Consider the following 19,951-nt stretch of genomic DNA (forward strand, 5'->3'; position numbering starts at 1 on the left):
CATAAGAAGTGTAAAAATATTTAACAAAGATGATTATCCCCTTTATGTTTCTAGTTGTGAAAAAGCAGAAATAATGTATGTATTCTATAAGGGGGAATTACTTAAGAAAATCATGAAATAACCATAAAAATGTAACTGTATATATGGAAAATAGTGTTGTGATTAGTCAACAGGGAAAGGCAGAACCAAAATGCAACACCACTATACACCTGCCAGAAAAGCCAAAATGAAAAAGTATTGATGAGGTTGTGGAAGAACTGGGACTCTTGTACATTGCTGGGAGGAGTGTCAAGTGCTATAACTGCTATGAAAAATTGTCAGTTTCTATTAAAGCTGAACATATATATATATATATACACTATGATTCAACCTTTACATTCCTAGAAAGAAAAGCATGCATAATACAATATCACTAGAATGTTCCTAGCAGTACTATTATAATAGCCTCCAAATGAAAACCAACCAAATGTCCATTAACAGTAGAATGAATAAATAAAACTGTGGTATAATTGCACAATTGGATACTACAGAGTGATAAGATGGGGTGTCTCAATGGCTCAATTTGTTGAGTGTCCAATTCTTGATGGCTCAGGTCATGATCTTGAGGTCATGGGATCAAGCCCCGCATCGGGTTCTGTGCTCAGCAAGGAGTTTGCTTGGGATTCTTTCCCTCCCTCGTCCTTTGTCCCTCTCACCCCAGTGCACTCTCTCTCTCTCTCAAATAAATGAATAAATCCTAAAAAAAATAGAGTGACAAGAATCAACAATCTATAGCTACACACAGCTTGGGCAAGTATCAAATACAATATTAAGTGAAAGAAGACAGACACAAAAGGGTCATGCTCTACCATTCCATTTATGTAACGAACAAAACCAGACTGAGTTCATTTGTCCTTTAGAAGTTAGATAGTGAACACCCCGAGGGGAAGGTCCTCACTAGAGGGATGGCACCGGGGCAGGGTGTCTGTAGACTGGGAATGTTCTGTTCTCAGATCCCAGTATGTTCACTTTGCAAAAACTCATCAATCTGTAGAGTTTTTATGTGTGTATTTTTCTAAATGGATGTTACCCTGCAATAAAAATGTTTACTTAGAATTATGGTGTAGTGGGTGGGAATGTACATGGAGGAGCCAATTTAAAAAGCAGTTTGTATGACTTGTAAAAAAACAAACATGTACTATCATCCAACAAATGTTCCCCTTTAGCTTCTATCCTAAGGAAACACTAGTACATACACATGGATGCTTGTTGCAACTTTGTAAAACAGAGAAGCTGGAAAAAAACTAAATGTCCTTCCACTGGGCACTGCCTGAATCAACTGATAAACATTTACATAAAGTTTAACAACACGCCTGGGGTTCCTGGGTGGTTCAGTTGGTCAAGTGTCCCGACTCCTGATTTCAGCTCAAGTCCTGATTTCTGGGTTGTGAGATCAAGCCCTATGTCAGGCACCCTACTCAGAGAGGGGTCTGCTCGAGATTCTCCTTCTCCCTCTGTCCCTCCCCACCACTCTTTCTCTCTTTCAAATAAATAATCCTTAAAAATTTTAAAACCATGCCAGACAATACCATCATTGTTTATTGATACATAATCATGTAGCTGAAACAGCCTTGGGAATGACTCCCATAAATTTCAGTATGGTATTTAGCCCAGAAGAGGAAGGGAGAAAAGGGGGGAGGGGGTATTCAAGAGAGGCTTCAGTTCTGCATCTGAAATGCTTTCTTTCTTGAAAATAACAATTTAAAAAGCCAAAGTACATAGAGAAAAATATTAAGATTCTCTGAAAGACTGAGTATTGAGTTTGTGGATGTTTGTTTTATTACGTTTACACTTTTATATTTGTGATATTTCATTATAAAACATTTTTAAAAATCTGGGATAAACCTTTCTGCGTGACACTCTGAAACAGTCAAATATTAGGCAGATCTAAATATCTTCCCATGGTTACAACTCCAAGAGATATCATTAAGAGAAAAGTTCCAGATCTATACAGTGTGATACTTTTTGCATTGTAAACAGTAATAGGAATATGCACACACTCAAAGTAGTAGGAATATGCATGTAGTCACTCGCTCACCCCAGACTGGTGGAGGAGACTAACGTTTATCTTTTTTAAGAAATGTTTTATTTATTTGGGAGAGAGAGCAGGAGAGAGAGAGAGAGAGCTGGGGGGAGGGGCGGAGGCAGAGAGAGAAGCAAACTCTGCATTGATCAGGGAGCCCAATGCTGGGCTGGATCCCAGGACCCTGAGATCATGACCTGGGCCAAAGGCAGACACTCCACAGCCTGAGCCACTCAGGCACCCCTGTGGAAAACATTTAAAAGAAGCTTTGCCTTTTCTATTATTTTTTACAAGAAAAATGTATTTACTTATTACATAATTAAAAATGAAGTTTAACAAAACTCTATAGGAGAATATAAAATGGCATCGATATATTGTTAAGGGAGGCTGATTAATTATTAGAATGGTCCATTTTTAGAAATGCTTAATTTTATAAGAATCTTTTGCACACCTATGTAAATGCACACACACAAATACATACACACGCAACCTGAACGTCCAGACACCAAGATGTTAAGATTTTTGTGTATCTGTATGTTCAAAAGTTTCTACTGGAAACATACACAATTTTTGTAGAAGAAAGAAAGAAAGAAAAAACTATGCAGGTATGTTTTAAAGAGCGGCCTCTGGCAGCGGCACATCTCAATCTGCCCAGCTTTGGCCTCCTCTCTGCCCCCCACCCAACAAGTACCTGAGGGTCTTCCTCTGCATGTCCTCATCTGTGATGCCATGATAGACAAGGGTCTCATTCCAGACAGGGTTCCGGGTGTTCCGCAGGGTTTTTGTACGAAGCTTGTTGGACTAGAGCCCAGAGAGATGCACAGACAGCTGCCTTGGTAGAGAGCCAGCCCTGCAGCCCCATCCATCCTTTGGGTTGACTTGGGGCGGGTGGGTGGGTGATGTAATAGTCTACTCCTCTCACAAGTGTCCGGGGGCTCAGTTGCTCCCCATGTATGCTTTCTGTTAGTGGAGGGTCCCCAATGCTGGCTATGACCATCATCAATGCTGGACACTGGGCCACCCCTCCCTCCATGTGCTGAGCCCTCTCTTCGAACTTTATATTAAAAAGCAGAGACATCCTCCTTTGATGAAAAAAATACAATTTATAGGCTAGAAAGGCAGAAATAAAGAGTCACCCACTTATAGGCAGTGAAGAAATAGTTTCTGGGAGGTATTGAAATAGTTTCTTGTGTTACGAAATAGCATCCTTCATGCCTGAAAGTCCTCAGGGGATGAGGCTTTCATTTTACTCTAAGAAAGACAGCTAAAAATACACTATATCCAGAAGAAGTGGCCTGGTGACAAATCTAATTCGTACTAACATGTAAATGGCTCACTGGACACTTTGGCAAAGAAAGCTTGGATTCAGAAGTGAGCAAAGAAGAGAGTCTTGAGGAAAAGCAAAGTCAGTGGGGAGTTAGAATGAATAGTGGCCAAACACTTCACAGTTTGGCCATGGCCAGGTGAGGGACTCTCCTTTCTTGATCCAAACAAAGAGTGAGAGACCGTGTGTGTGAACACACGCATGTGTGTACTCTTTGTGTTATGGGGCATTTCATACTTGCAGAGATTTTTAACAGCCATTTCTCCAAGATCATGCAACCAAGTGTACAGCTGCTCTTGTTTTTTAGGACATGCATGTCCAATGAACACAACAAAGCAGAAAATAAAATCCAAGAAAGTCCCCCTTCATCTCTAGCCCTGGGCTCTGAGTGGGTCAAACCAAAGAGAGGAGAATTAGTTCCATCGTCCTTCCCCAGAGCAAGGTAGTGACATGCAGGTGAGCGAGCTGGAAGGAGAGGGAATGGTGGGTGGGACAGTGGTGTATTTTCACTCGGTAACAGAACATTTTCTTAAGTGCTTAGCACTACAGCCTGGAGAGAGTTATTCATTTCTATTGAGAGATGAGAAAGATTTGGGACATAAAGTGAGTGGGGGAGGGGGGCCACGGTCAACACTGGGGAGCCCCTGAAGCTATCTGAGCAGACGGATGGCATAATAGGGGTTCCTGCCTCTCTCCTGGCCTTCGGCAGCTCCCTGAATCCCATATTTCTGGATTGGAGAAGTGGGCAGAGCGCCTGCCCCTTGAGGGAGAGTAACTCTCCGCTACCCCTCACCCCTTGCAAGGATTTTGCCACTCAGGAAGGAGGGGAATTTGGGGCCAGATAAGGGGGCTATTTTAGGCTCTGAGCTGGGAACCTTGGGTGCCTGCCAGGGCCCATGTGTTCAGCCTGCCGAGAGGCCCAGGCCATATGGTACCTTGCTAGCTCCTGGCAGGAGATGCAGCTTAACGTAGGGATCAGCCAAGCCATTGGAGTCCATGGGCTTCAGTCCCTGCAAGAGAAAAGGCAACAGCCTGAGGGCCTTGGGAGGGCCTGGCGCTCAACTGTCAGAGGCAATAGGCACAGCCCCTGGCATCTGTCCTGCCTGTCGGTCCACCCGTGTGCTTCCTCTTCTGAAGACAGAGAAGGGAAATGGAGTATTTTGGAAAAAATGCTGGAATCAGGCAGACATGGTTTGGAGCCTGGCCATGTACTTGCCAGCTGTGTGACTTTAGGCAAGTTCCTTAACCTCTCTGAGACTCATTTTCCTCATCTGTCAAACAGGATAATAGTATTTGCTTCATGGAGTGGGAAGACTAAACATGGTTATACCCATAAAGTGCTGGGTACAGAACCTGGCACACAGTGATTGCTGCATCAAGGCTGGACTGTTATTCCTAGCTTGGAAAGAGATGTTCCAGAACAAGAAGGATGAGAGAGAGAGAGAGAAGGAGAAGCTGGGGAAAGGAGGTCTGAGTTCTGGCCCTGGCCCCTGCACTCATTTCTGAGACTTCAGTTTTTCCATCCATAAAATGGGGATCACAATGTCTACCCACTGCCACCTCTCCCAGAGCCTGAATGAAGCTCAAGTGAGACACTGTGGGGGGAAGGGAGTTTGTCTGGGATAGGAATTCAATTAATATGTTAATATGAGCAAATTCCTGGGGCCCAAACATACTCTGTCCCTCTACCTATCCCAGGGCTGGACAGGTGTCCTGCCTCTAGGCTCCCACTGTTCCTTCTCACAGCACTAATCCCACATTCTCACAGGGAAAGGGTGCTGCAGAGTGGGGCCCAAGGGGGAAAGCTGGCAGAGTAGCCTCGTGGGTAAGAGCCCAGGCTCTTGAGCTGGGCTACACTGGTTCAAATCCCTAGCCCTGCCACTTCCTGGCTACGTGATCTGGGCGAGTCACTTAACCTCTCTGTAAGATGGGAATGACGACAGAACCTGCGAAGATTAAGTAAATCATCCGTGGAAAGCCCCAGAAGGTGTATAACACCAGGGAACACGCAGCCACTGCTTCTGGGCCATGTCCCCGGCGTGAGCCCAGGAGGGCAGGGCCAGTCCTAGCTCACTCCGGGCTCACCGGCGTTCAGGCAGTGCCCTGTACAAAGCAGATCTTCAGTGAACCTCTCTGGAATGACTATTGGGATTGCCAGGTTGTGAATGGGCAGACACTATTGCTTTTGAAATGTGAATGCGAACATCTTTGTTTGGGGTCTGCTCATGCCAGCTAAATAAAGTTACTGCCACAGCCAAACATCTTACACACTCGTCTCATCTCCGTCACCTGCTCAGCCCAAGGGTGCATGCGAGTTTTCTGTAGTCCTGTCTCGAGGGGGTGTAATGGAGTGGCTCTCCCCCATTTCAGAGCTGAGGGAGGGGATGGGTGGATGGGCACGGAGTGGGACCTTTCCATCTGGATGCAAATCCAGCGCTATCCCTACCAGCCGCGTGGCCTCTGGCTTTCCCCGAGACTCAGTTTCCCATTTTGTACAACAGGGGCGATAAATGATCCCTACTTACGAGGTTCCCAGGAAGATGGATGAAGGTCATGAATGTGCTCACCTCACCATGCTGCTGCAGCACGTAGGCGCTTGCTACAGTGACTAACACAAAACAGGTGCTCAGTAAAACCTGCCGAAGACGGGCCTGGGGTGTGTCTAATCTAGGAGTTGTGCTAAGCATTAGCCTCACTTATCATCCAAACTGGGCATTTTTAATTATTCCGGCCAGCTCATGGGCATGGCTAGGGACTGTCCTGGGCAAAAGGGAATGTGTGGCTGCCTTACATGTCATACCCAGTCGTCCCTCTGGGAAAGGCACATTAACATCCTGGATTTACAAATGGCACACAGAGGCTTGGAGAGGTTAAGTAACTTTCCCCAAATCACACAGCTGGGGAGCAAGGGAGCTAGTATTTGAACCCAGGAAGCCTGCTTCCTGGGCCTTGCTCGTGCTTCCACATGGGCTGGGTGTGTGGTGGGGGAATCTCTAGTTAGTTTCTGGGATCGCCCTGGCATCATCCAGCTCTCCTGGGGCTCTGGAGCTGAGCTGGCTCCACAACCCCCACCCCCCCAGCCCCGCAGCAGGGTGATGTCTTGCGGTAATGGGCTTGTCTCTGCGGTAATGGGCTCCCCCGTTCCCACTGCCGCTCCAGCTTCACAGTCCCATGAGCAGAAGGACCTATTCGGTGGGCATGTCAACCGTCAAGTCAGGCTGTCATCGCTGCCCGGACAGCACCCGTTTCAGTCCCCTCCAGGGGCTGTGGTTGGGGCTGGGCAGACTTCTGCTCTGCCCTTGAAGCCCGGCTGCCTCCACTCCCAGGAGGCAGCTACAGCTCACTGAAACCCCCTTGGGATCACCCCTCAAGGAAGTCCTCCAAAGGAAGGGTCCATGGCTAATTCCTGCCCCTTTCTCATTACCGTCACTGTCACAGATTGACAGGCCTAGTAACCCACATCATCCCCAAGCAGCCTAGAAATGCCAGAGCATCCCAAGTGGTCCCCAGCCCTGGCTCCTGGCTTACCTTGGCTTTTATGATGGTGCAGTTCAGGGAGCTGTTGTCCTGGTCGTAGAGAAGACTGAACTCCAGGGCACCCAGGGTGGCTGGAGGGGGCAGAGGCAGGAACCAAGGGAACATTCGTGCAGTCATTCAACAAACATCTCCTGAGCACTTACCATGTGCCCAGTCTGGTCTGGGCATTGAGCCTACAGAGGGGAAGCCTCGGTCCCTGCTCTGGACACCCCATCCTGGTGGACCCTCCTCTACTTCGGAGCCCTCAGCACACCTGTGATCAGTCAATCATGTATGTAATTGCTTAGTTAATGACTTCTGACCGGCTAGACGGAGAGCCCCATGAGGGCAAGGGCTGTGACTGTCTCATTCACTGCTGTGTCCTCACTGGGCATAGCGCTGGGCACATAGTCGGTGCTCACTTATTTGCTAAAGGAATAACAGCATTTGCTCTTGCCTCTGCCTGGCATTCTCTCCCCCTCTAGATCCTCACATGGCTGGTGGCTTCCCATTATTCACATCTCAGCTTAAATATCACCTCCTCAGAGAAGCCCTCCCTGCTCATCACTCCTAAAGCAGCCACGATCATGCTCATTGCCCAATTTTATTTCCTCCTTGGTGTGCTATCTCCATTTGAAGTGAACTCATTGGTAGGTTAACTATTTCTATCCACTAGAGTGTTAGTTCCACTAGCTCACTCATTTTGGCTGTTTTTCTTTTTCTTCTTGTTTTGTTTTTTTGCCATGGTGTCCCTAGTATCTGGGATTGTTTGGGGGTGCATAGTATGTGCTTAATAAAATACTTGTCAACTATAGAGCTGAGTGAATAGTACATAGTTGAATACAGTGATAGGTTTGTTATAAATCACCGGGGGCAGACGTAATAGGAACAGATATAAGCTGGGAGGGATCATCTAGGCTTGGCAGGTCAGTGAGGGGACATTTACACAGGAGGAAGGAGCAGTGGATGCTGCTCAGGAGTACCAGTGTGCAGAAGGGCAGAAAGGTGGGCACAAAGTAAGTACTCAGCAGGTATTGGTCATTAGTACCTCTGATGTGCATAGTACATCATCATAATCCCTCTTGTGGTGTTTAGCACCACATAATAATAACGATTGCAGGTTTATGAAGCACTTTCCCAGGAGGTACTCAGTGTACCCTCCCCTCAGCTGTGTGTGGGAGGCAGTATTCGCTTCCCATTTTACAGCGAGGAGAGGTGACATGATGGGCCAAAGCCGTGCCACTGATTATAACTATGGGTTCACTTCCCCTGTATGTGTCCCGTCTGTCCACCTGACCAGGAGCTCCTGGAATGCCCCCAGCCCCACAACACATATTGGATCCATCCGTGTCTCCCTCCAGTTCACAAAGGCGACCCCAGCTCTCCCCTACTGCTCAGACACACCCAGGAGAAGTGTCAGTGGTGTGTGTGTGTGTGTGTGTGTGTGTGTGTGTGTGTGTGTGTTCTTAGGACTTTGGGTCTGAGTGGGCGAAGCCCAGAACAGGCACTTTACAAGTCACTGAAGGGATGGATGCAGGAGGAAATGTCTAGGGATTTTAAAATTATGGTTAAGAAATTACTTTTAGAAGAGTTTGGAGGCTATTAAAATACATATGTATATAAACATAGAAGTGAAATGCTGGGTCATGTGGTACTCGCTTGCCTCGTTGAGGAACCACCAAACTGAACATCTGAACATTGCAAATGCAGTCGAGTCGTACTCTTCAAAATGATTTAGATGGTAACTGTGACGTTACGTATTTTTTTATCACCATAAAACATACATAGCACCTATTCTTTAGAAAGCTGATGTTACTTTGTGAATTTAGTAACACAAATTGGTATCTTTATAACTTGCTAATACGTTTATTAGGCTTGGCATATTGGGGGGAGCTGTTCCTATCTACCCGGGGATGACACCCTGGAGTGACTCTCCCCAGACCCTCTTCCTGTCAGTGCCACCTACTTGCTTCATCCGAATCGTAGCTGTTGGCTTCGTCATCCTCCTCCTCTGGGGGTGGGGGCTGGCGGGCAGGGGCCACGGCAGGCTGGGGAGCAGCAGCAGATGCTTGGGAATAAGGGCCCAGTGGGGGGCCTGCTCGGTCCTCCCTGGCTCCAGGTGCTGAGTAGCCCCCAACTCCCCCTGTTCTCTCCTCCCGGAGCGGGGCAGTGGCCCCGGCATAGCCAGGGTCTCCAGGAGCTACCTCTATAGGGGAGAAGGGGAGAGGGCAGGAAAGAGGCAGCTGAATCTCTGTGTCATGACAGCAGTGACTGCTGCAGCATGACCATTAGTGATGACCACCTACTGTATACCCAGTGCTCAAAAAGCCTTGTACCACACCCACCCGAGCCCAGCCACGGAGGATCACCACAACCAGCTGACGGGGAGAAAGAGGCACATCATGTTATTCACTGGTTCTCAGAATGCTGCCTTTGTCAAAATCACCCTAGGGAAGCTTGCAAAAATGCAGGTTCTCAGGCCCCGCCCGGACTCAGCAGGCAGTGCCACGGGGCCTTGGAGTCCATGTCTTATAACAAGTCCCAGGAGCTGATTCAGATGCAGGCGAAACACACCTCATGGGGGTACTGATCAGTGGTGTGGGCTCTGCAGCCAGACAGCCTGGGTTTGAATCTCTGCTATGTGACCTGGGACAAGCTACCTAATGGCTTTAAGCCTCAGTTTCTTCATCTGTAAAATGGGAATTATAATACCTGGGGGCACTCAAAGGGCAGTAGCTATTATCTCTTTAAAATTATCTACTATGTGTATAGAAGTGAGCTAGAAAGTAATGAATAAGCTGTAGCTCTAGTAACTGATGACGATGCATGTACTTCATATGGAAGAATCACTGTCGCTTAATATGATCTTTTTTCTTTTAAAGATTTTATAATCTATTCATGAGAGACACAGAGACACAGGCAGAGGGAGAAGCAGGGACTCGATCCCAGGACCCCGGGATCACGCCCTGAGCCGAAGGCAGATGTTCAACCACTGAGCCACCCAGCTGTCCCCACTTAGTGTGATCTTAATCTATCCCAGGCCATGTGCTAAGGTTTTATATGCCTTACTTTGTGTAATCCTCCCATCGATTCTTGAGGTTATTCCCATTTCAGAGATAAGGAAACAGAGGCTCAAGGAAGTTAAGTGACTTGATAGCTGGGAAGTGATCCAACAGCTGGGAAGTGAAAGAGCCAGGATTTGAATCCAGGCCATCTGTGTTCTTAACTACCATCTGTGTTGTCCGTTTCTATCTATCTAATCTTAGGACTATCTAGAGTTTTGGAATTAGGGAGGCCCCTTTGGGCTCATCAGATGGGTCTCTGGGTACAGAGGGGGCAAAGCTCTGGCAGCCCCTTCTCTCTCCCACCCAGGAAGTGGGAAAGGGGTACTCACTGGACAGATACGGGAAGAAGGAAACACTTGCCTGGTCTCTGATCTGGAAAGCGTCCCGCTGGCCCTGGGCTGGGTTTGTTGCCTCCTGGAGACCCTGAATGGGGAAAAGAGAGACAGCTGGAGCAGAGAAGGTGGCATCACTTGGGTGTTCTTCCCTAACCCCCCGCCCCCGATTTCAGGGGTGTAGACACAGGCCTGGGGGCAGCAGGTGATGGGCAGAGCTAGCCAGGGCTGCAGGAATGGCCCCACTGCGGGCTTCTGGGGTCAGAAAGACCCAGGTTCAAACTTCTGTGCTTCCTTCCTGGGTCTCAGTTTCCTCCTCTGTGACAGGGGGATGCTGTACCTACCCCCTAGGCTGTTACGAAGTTGATGAACGAACGGAGTAAGAATTGTTTGTGAGGTGATAGGCAAGTTTATGCCTTGAGTCCACCATGGCTATGGGGTCATTACTGGTTCAGTGGATTCTTTACAACTACATTTCCCAAAGCACGGGATGCAGGGGAGAGCCACAGGGAGGGGGCATGAAATAACATTCAACCACACAGTGAGAAAGTGACTTCAGTTCCCACTGCCGGTCCCAGTGCCTGCTCCATCATGGGGCCGTCTCATTCAAGTGCTACTTCCCTCTAACTCCTCTCTAACTTTTGTAAATTTCCCTTTTGAGCAGAAAAGAACAAACCTGGGGCTCAGCACCTTCAGCAGGCCAGTATACTGAGAATCTCACTGCACTGCTTTATTTCACTACAGTAATTTTTATAATTACCCGCTGCAATGGGTTGAATTGTATTCTCCAGAGGATGCTGAAGTTCTAATCCCCTCCACCTGTGCCTATGAATATGGCCTTATTTGGAAAGAGCATTTTTGCAGATGATCAAGGAAAGATGAGATCATCAGAGTGGGCCCTAATGCCATACGACTATGTCCTTATAAAAAAGGAGGAATTTGGACCCGGAGAGAGACATACGTAGAAGGGAGACAATGTGAAGACACAGGGGGAATGTCACCGACCGGCCAAGGAAGGTGTGGGCCACGGGGAACTGGGAGAGAGGCATGGAGCAGTGTCTCTCCCCGCCAGCACCTTGATTTTAGACATGTGGCCTCCAGAACTGTGAGACTATAAATATCCATTCTTTTAGGCCACTCAGTGTTTGGTACTTTGTTACGGCAGCCCTAGTAAACTCTTGGTGTCTTTAGGGTATGGAATACTGGTTTCTCATTTATGCCATTATTACAGGTTTCTCCCTAAAATAACAAAATTCTAACTTCCGAGTGGCATTATTTCTATTGTTTTGTGCAATCCATATTTGCACAGGTTTTTCCATATTACTCATCTCTTTGGTCACCATTTCTTCCTGACTCTCGCACTGCTGTTCTGGAAGCATCTGTCCCCCACACTTCCTTGAGAGAGAGTCTGTGATAGCAAGTTTTCTTGGCTGCATTTTTTCAAGTGAAACCATTTGAAGAAACATTTTAAGGAGTAAGAGCGCAGGTGGCAGGTGCATGAGGCAAGGTCTGTGAGAGGGAGTGACAGTGCCTGAGGTGGGACAATGATGAACGAAGAAGCCCTGGCAATGAGGGTCAGTTGCTCCTGTCTCAGCCTTGCCTGGCTTCCCCACCTGCCCAGAGGATGCTTCATTCTCAGATCTTTGAAGTGCCGAGAGTTTGGTGGTGGCTATGGCTTTGCAGAAAGCCCGGGTGGGCTCTGCAGACAAGGACAGGAGGCATTGGGGCCACAGCTGAGTGACAGTCAGGGCTGCAGGTACCTGGTTGCCCGGGCTGAGGAGGTGCTGGGCTCTGCATGGAGGCAGGCGCAGGTCTGGAGGCCTGCACAGAGTTGGCCCGTCGCAAACCTGAAGGGGAAATGAAAGGAGACAGTTGTCATGTTCCATGCTTGCACACATGTGCATGCATGCACACGCACATACACATGCACATGCACACGCAGAATGGAAGCAGGACGAAGCCTGCAGCTGCTCAGTGGGCACGAGGTAATGCCTTCTGGGTTTGAACTAAATGCAGGCCCCCGACACTCTCAGCTCCTCCAGAACCCCTACTCCCCTTGGTGCCTTCTCTCTGCAACATTCAGATGCCCTGAGCAGGTCAGAGTGGCAACTCGTGGCAACACACGTGTCGAAAAGTGAAGGTTTTGTGATGTTGCCTCCACCTGTGTGACCTTGCACAAGTGACCCGTCCTCTCTGAGCATCAGTCTCCTCATCTGGGAAATGGGGATAAAAGTACCTACTTCCCAGGGTTGTGGTGGAGATGCTATGATACAATACAGGAAAAGGGCACAGAACAGTGCCTGGCATGGAGTAAATGCTAAATATTATTATTGAATCTGGTCTCTGTCTTCACATGGACCTAGCTCTGTGTTCGGCTTCTTGTATAAGCTGTGTGACTTTGGGCTAGTCATTCACCCTCTCTGAATCTCAGATGTCTCAAGGAGGCAACAACTCTCTCTACTGGGTAATAATGAGTTAACAGCTATTTAATGCTTACCATGTGCCATCTTTCAGGGACTCTACATATAAGAATTTATTTAATCTCTATACCTCATGAAATGGGTGCTGGATTATCTCCATTTTCCAAATGGGGAAGCTGAGCACAAAGAGCTAAGTAGCTCACTTAATATCTCCTGACTGGTTAGCAGCAGAGCCAGGGTTTGAATTCAGGCATTTGGTCTCCAGAGTCTGCCTGAGACCATTAGGTGCTACTGTCTCCTGCACAGCTTCTGGGGGATCAAATGGGATAATATACACAGCAATTCCTGGCATATAGAAGGTATGACATTCCTGGAAGAAAACCCCATCCTCTCTCATGTCACTGGGCTGGATCCCACCTTTCCTGAATTCAGCTCTTTGTCACTGCAGAGATGCTTCAATGTTAACGACAGAAGGTGCTTTGCCACTTCTGGCTGGGGGGTTACCAAACCTTTTGTCTTGTCCCAGGGCCCTGTGGTAGCACTGTGATTTGTTCATTTGGGTCATTGTTCATTCATTCATTCATTCATTCACTCACTCACTCATTCAACAAGTGTTCATTGAATAACTACCAAGTGCCAATCCCTAGGCAAAGATGGAAAAAATCCAGCTTAATTCCTTCAAGAGTTCATGGCCCCCACAGAGGAAGGAGACAAACACTGAAATAATGAGCTTATAAAATAGGAGTGATAGCCAAAATCCACTGAGTGCCTCAAATGTACCAGGCCGTGAGCATCACGTCATGGAACCCTTACAACGTGATGTCATGTGTGGTATTATGGTCCCCATTTTGCAGTTGAGAAAATGGAAGTTAAGTTAAGTTAGCTCAGAAGCAGCTAGGACCTCCGACCAAGTTTATGACTCCAGAATCCCTGTCCTTAGTTATTATGTTATACTTGCTCCAGGAGGTAGGAAGTGAACAATCGTGCACACTGGGCCCTCAAGGCATGCCAGGCTCTGTCCCAAGATCTTTACAAGTACCACTGTGAGGTTTCAGCTACTTAATCCTTAGAGCAACCCCATGAGATAAGACCAGTTACTGTCATTCTTCCGATTTTATAATAAATGAAAGCCTGGTCTTGATCTGTAATGGGAATGCACAGTTGGTAGGTGGTAAAGCTGAGATCTGACCCCACACAGCCTATCCTGGCATTTGTGCCCTTGACACTGAACTGAAATGGCCATATAGGGAAATAAGTAACATCATGGGGGATGGAGGCAAGAGGGGGCCTTTGGCTGGGGGGAAGGGGACAGCTCCATGGCACAGGTGGCCTTTGGACTTGGTGTTTGGGCGTGTCAACATGAAAGGGATATTGATGCCCAGATGACCTCTGTACCCTAAAGAAAAGTTGGGATGATTTTGGTTTATTCCACAGTACTAACTCCAGGTCCCAGATCTGCAGAGAAGGAGGGCACAGGGAGGTGCTGGGATTACTGAATGGGAAGTGCAGAGCTGACTTGATTCTTGTAAAAGATCTGGGGCCTGAGTTGCAAGTCATCCTCTGCGCTCCTGATGGAATTCCCTCTGGGGCTCAGTCTGGCTCATCACTGAGGGCTGCCAGCATGACTGAGCCTTTTAGTACACTGCAAGGGCATCTGGGCTCCAGCAGACCAGGAAGGGTTGCAATCATCCCTTCTGCAGATGTCACAGAAAAGGTGGCATGGACATGTCTGTGTTTTGGAGCACCAGACCCCTCTGAATAACCCCAGTGCCACCACATAGGATTTGAATGGCCATACCTGTGCGATGTGTGAATGATATAAAAATACAAGATGCGGGCGCTCCCTCTGCTCAATATCCTTCTGTGGCTCCCTAGCACGCTCAGGCAAACATTTAAACTCACTTATCTAACTTTTCAGGCTTTTGAGCAATGGTTCTCAAACTCTGGCGTTCACTGAAATCACTTGAGGAATTTGCTTATACGAAGTGCAGAGTCTGGGTCCTGATCCCAGAAATTCTGATTTAGGAGGTCTGGAACGGGCAGAGGAACCAATTTTTTTTTTAACATTTTATTTATTCATTCATGAGAGACACAGAAAGAGGGGGCAGAGACATAGGCAGAGGGAGAAGCAGGCTCCTTGTGGGGAGCCTGATGCAGGACTCAATTCCAGGACCCCGGGATCATGAACTGAGCGGAAGGCAGACACCAACCACGGAGCTACCCAGGTGTCCCGGAAGCAGTGCTTTTAACAAGCACCTAAGGTACATGGATCTGCTGACCCCCTGCTTTCACTGCTCTCTCAGGGAAAGAGATTCTGGCTTTAATATGTTTTAGATGGCGACAAGCACTAATTAGAGCTGTGTATCAGTACTCTGGGAACTCAGAGGAGCGGGCAATTAACTCAGCTCCAGGTGGAGCATGTGGATGCTAGAAGCTTCATAGGTGGTGGTAACATTTACACTGACTCTTGAGGGACAGGGGTCAAATCTGGCTCAAGAATGTTGCCTTTTCTCTCAAGAGGCAAAATAATACAGAGGCTTGGGACTCCTGGGTGGTTCAGCGATTGAGCATCTGCCTTTGGCTCAGGGCGTGATCCCAGATTCCCAAGATCGAGTCCCTCATCGGGCTCCTTGCATGGAGCCTCCTTCTTCTCCCTCTGCCTGTGTCTCTGCCTCTTTCTGTGTTTCTCATGAGTAAATAAATAAAATATTCAAAATAATAATATTCCAGAGGCTAAAAGCACAGGCTTCATATGCAAAAGCTAACTAAAAATGGATCAAAGTGGGGCACCTGGGTGGCTTAGATGGTTGAGAATCTGATCTTGGTTTCGGCTCAGGTCATGATTTCAGGGTCGTGAGACTGAGATTCTCTCTCTTTCTGTCCTTCTGCCCCTCCCCCACTGCTCTCTCTCTCTCTTTCTCTCTCTCTCTCTCTCTAATAAATAATTAAGTCTTTGGAGTGATTGCTTAGGACACCCAAAGCAAAGAAGACAGAAGAAAAGCAGCAAAACAGGACTTGTCAAAATCAAAAACTTTTGTGCATCAAAGGACACTATCAACAGAGTGAGAAGACAGCCCACAGAATGGAAGAAAACATTGACAAATCATAGCTCTGACAAGGGATTAATATCCAGAATATCTAAAGAACTCCTGTAACTCAACAACAATAAAACAGACATCTCAAAAAAAATGGGTGAAGGATGTGAACAGACATTTCTCCAAAGAAAATACACGAATAGCCAATGAGCACAGGAAAAGGTGATCAACATTACTAACCATTAGGAAAATGAAAATAAAAAATATGAGATACCACTTCACATGCATTAGGATGGATGGACACACACACACACACACACACACACACTATACAAATGTTGGTGAACACGTGGAGAAACTGGAACCCTTGTGTATTTCTGGTGAGAATGTAAAATGGTGAAGCTGCTATAGAACACAGTATGGTGGTTCCTAAAAAACTTAAGCACAGAATTACCATATGATCCAGCTAGTCCACTTATAGGTATATCTCCCCCAAAATGAAGAGCAGAGACTCAAATAGATATTTGCACACCAATGTTCATTATTCACAATACCCAAAAGGTGGAAACAACCCAAGTGCACGTCAACAGATGAATGGATAAACAAAAGGTCTATCCATGCAAGGGGATATTATCCAGCCTTTAATAAAAGGAATTCAGATTCTGATACATGCCACAACATGAATGAACCTTGAACACAAAATGCTAAGTGGAAGAAGCCAGTTACAAAAGGCCACAAATTGTATGATTCCATTTATATGAGATGTCAGGAATAAGCAAATCAATAGTGGTTAATGGTTACCAGGGGCTTCAGGGATGGGGGAAAGAGGGAATGTAATGTAGAATTATTGTTTAATGGGCACAAAGTTTCGGTTTGGGATGAAATGGTTCTGGAGATGGTTAGTGGCGATGATTGCATGACAGTGTGAATACACTTAATGCCACTGAACTGTATACCTAAAAACAGTTAAATTGGTAAATTTAATATTAAGTATATTTCACCACCATTTAAAAAGATGTTTAAAAAAGCATTGTCAATAAAAACTTCACCTCTAGAGAGACACAAGAAGCACAAGCTTTGATGCTAGACAGACTGGATTTTTTTTTTGACAGACTGTATTTAATTTGCATTTGAACCAGTTATCAGCTGTGTGACCTAGGGCAAGTGGCATCACTTTTCTGAGCTCAGTTTCTCCATCTGTAAAATGGGAATAGTAAATTTTCGTAACAGGGGTTGGGGTTGTGACAAGGATTAAATTAGACGATCTACGTGAAGAGCCTGGGTCAGTATCTGGCACATAGCAGGTACTTAACAAATGTTCCATGATGCTGTAGATTTGAGAAATTCTTCTTTCTCTATGAATCTGAATCATAGGTTCCTTAGAGGGTGTACAGGGTGGGTTGAGCACAGGGTATGTGCCCAGGTCTCTTGCCAAGGAGAAAAGGGACTGAGGGCCTAAGCTACAGATCCGCTATTGAGGAAGAGAAGTCAGAGGTCAACATGGGACCTGAATATTCAGCCCGTCTAACTTTGGACCTAGTCTTACCCCTTGCTACAAAAGAAATGAAGCAGCTGTGAGGACTCACACATGGCACTTTGTGAGTTAGGAAGTTAGGGAGCTCAATCTCTTCCCATCCGAAGACTTCTCTTTTCCGAAGTCCAGGAATCAAGGCTTCCCACCAGTGGGCACTCTTGGCAAATAAACCCCCTGCGAGGGCAGCCACGGGACCTGCAGTGAGCTGAGAGCACCTGTGAGGGACATTCTGGCCATGCTGACCCACCCCATCCTCACGGACAGCAGAGGCCACTGATCACAGCAACCAAGAACTTGGGTGGCTGTGTGAGAGGGAAGCATCCCTACTTTGTTCAAAGGCATGTTGCATTTTCCTCAGGGCCTAGAGTCAGAATTGCTTCTGATTTGTCTTTCCTGTACCATAGACTACAGCGTCTAGAACAGAGCGTGGCACATAGTGGATGCTCAATAAATACTGAATTAATACATGGATTAAGTCATTGTCGCCCCCATCCCTTTTGATTCTCCTCATCCAGGAAGCCTGTCTGGATCTGCCCATGTCTCCTACCTGCCAGGTTCCGGCTGGAGTCACCCGCAGCTCCACCGTGGCCATGGTCCCAGCTCTCTGAGTCCCGGCTGGCTGAGCTCATTCGTGCCTCGGAGGCCCTGCGCACAGGAGGCCCATAGCTTCCTCGCCCGGGAGCAGCGGCCAGTTCAGGACCTGGAGGTAAACACACGTATTAAGTGAAGAAAGGGAAACAGAGAGATGGGACAGAAGGGCTCCTGTCCCAAAGTAGAAGGCTGAGTGCACAGAACCCACCTGTCTTCTGATCCGGGCCCCTCCCGTCTTCAGCTCCCATTTATTATTTCCATTATTTCCTGTGCACGCACAAGCATATGTGAACACACACAAACTTTAAGAAGTAAACTGGGATCATTAGCCAATGATCATGCAAACTGTCCTGGAATGTGCTCTGTCTACTTGATTTGATTTTCCCCAGGACTCACCAGGTATGCTCCAACCTCAGGTCCTTTTGCACAGGATGTTCCCAAATGTTCCGTGAGCCTTCTCTACCCCTCACCCCAAACAACACTCCTTAGACTGTCCTTCTGTGACCATTCCATCCAACATGGAGCCTCCTGCCACATCTATCCCCTTCATTTTTCCTCCGGATGCCATCACTACCTGGTATTACATTGTATTTGTACAATACTGTTTGTTGAGTATCTGTCCCCCACCCCCCCAGGACAATTTTAGTTGCATGAGGGTAAGGATTTTGTCTGTTACATGTAACACTGTATTCCTAGGGGCAGAGAACAGAACTTGGAACTCACTGGGTGTCCAGTAAAGGTCTGTTAAAAAAATACTGAACGTTTCTATCACGGGCATAATTCCAAATCTATAATAGACATTTACATCATTCAATTTTAAAAGATGCCTAATATAGCATGGTATGGCTATATCAAAATCCCATAATCAATCCCATAATCGATCTTATAAACAATCCCATTAATGAACATTTAGAGTTCGGCTACCATAAATAGTGATACGATAAAAATACTTACACATGTATCTGTTTATATTGGTTCTTGTGTTGCTCTTAGATATATTCCCAGAGAGAGATTGCCAGATCAAATGGTATATACCCTTCAAATTTTAATAAATTGTGCTACAACCACTTCCAAAAGGCTAGAGGTGATTTATAGTCCTACCAACAGTTTGTAAAGTATCCATTTCCCCCACATTCACCAGCACTGATGTTCTTACCAGCTATTTTTTAGGTGTCACTATGCAATGCTGGTGATGTTACTTCTTTCTAGTGATGCAAACAGGTGTTCATCAACCATAGTTTGGGAGTTATTTGCTTTGTCCAGAGTTTATCTGATAAGTGAATTCATACTATTTATGTGTATGTCTGTGTCTCTAATGTTATATAGTATTGGCCGATATTTACTAAGTGCTACATTCTGCAAAGCACCCCCCTATGTAGTATCTTCTTTAATCTTCAAAATAGCCCAGTGAGTTGTCAACCCCATTTCACAGATGAGGAAAGAGTCTCAGGGGGCTAGTCGACTTGACCAAGCTCACGAGGTTAGGAAGCAGCAGAATTGGAACTGAGATTCAGGTTCTCCTGGTCTCAGATGTCCCAGATCTTGACGATTAGCCTAGGCAGTCTTCTCAGCCTACAGGGAGTAATGCTTAGCCAGGAAGAAGGTTGCTCTGGGATTAAAACTGGGGGCTCCTCAGGGATGCAATGTAAATTAAGAATTTGGTAACTCTCTGCAAGGAATAGACATTGCTTGTGCCATGTCAGGAAGAAAGCACTTATTGGATGCCTTCTAAGTGCAGGCACCATAGTGCACACCTTGAGAAGTCGTCCTACGGGAGACATAGTTGGACATTTCAACCTCTGAGACCGTCAACTATAACTTAGCTTCCAGAAGTACTGCCTGCATCAACCCCAGAACTGTCAATTAGACCAGATTTTATCACTTAGTGTTAACTGAAATCATTATCAGGGCCTTGATGGTCAGTCCTATCTGTCTCGCTTAATTAAAGTATATTTGTATTGTAGTTGCTTTTTTCCTTCTTTTTACTTTTTTGCCTCTCCCTTTTATCATCATTTTACTAATTAATAATAATGCTTGGATAATAGTGATAATATCTATAGCCATGGTAATTT

General features: G+C 46.5%; 1 protein-coding gene across 1 annotated transcript in view; it reads right to left on the reverse strand.

The window, feature by feature from the left end:
* The window catches only part of RPH3A (rabphilin 3A), a 98,289-nt gene that overhangs the window by 15,214 nt on the left and 63,124 nt on the right, over nt 1-19,951 (reverse strand). The window contains 7 exon segments of the mRNA XM_055322867.1: nt 2,754-2,863; nt 4,322-4,396; nt 6,915-6,994; nt 8,869-9,108; nt 10,328-10,390; nt 12,060-12,146; nt 17,836-17,988. Coding sequence (XP_055178842.1) covers nt 2,754-2,863; nt 4,322-4,396; nt 6,915-6,994; nt 8,869-9,108; nt 10,328-10,390; nt 12,060-12,146; nt 17,836-17,988 — 808 coding nt within the window.

Source organism: Nyctereutes procyonoides, unplaced genomic scaffold, assembly GCF_905146905.1.
Source record: "Nyctereutes procyonoides isolate TBG_1078 unplaced genomic scaffold, NYPRO_anot_genome, whole genome shotgun sequence".
Lineage (NCBI taxonomy): Eukaryota > Metazoa > Chordata > Mammalia > Carnivora > Canidae > Nyctereutes > Nyctereutes procyonoides.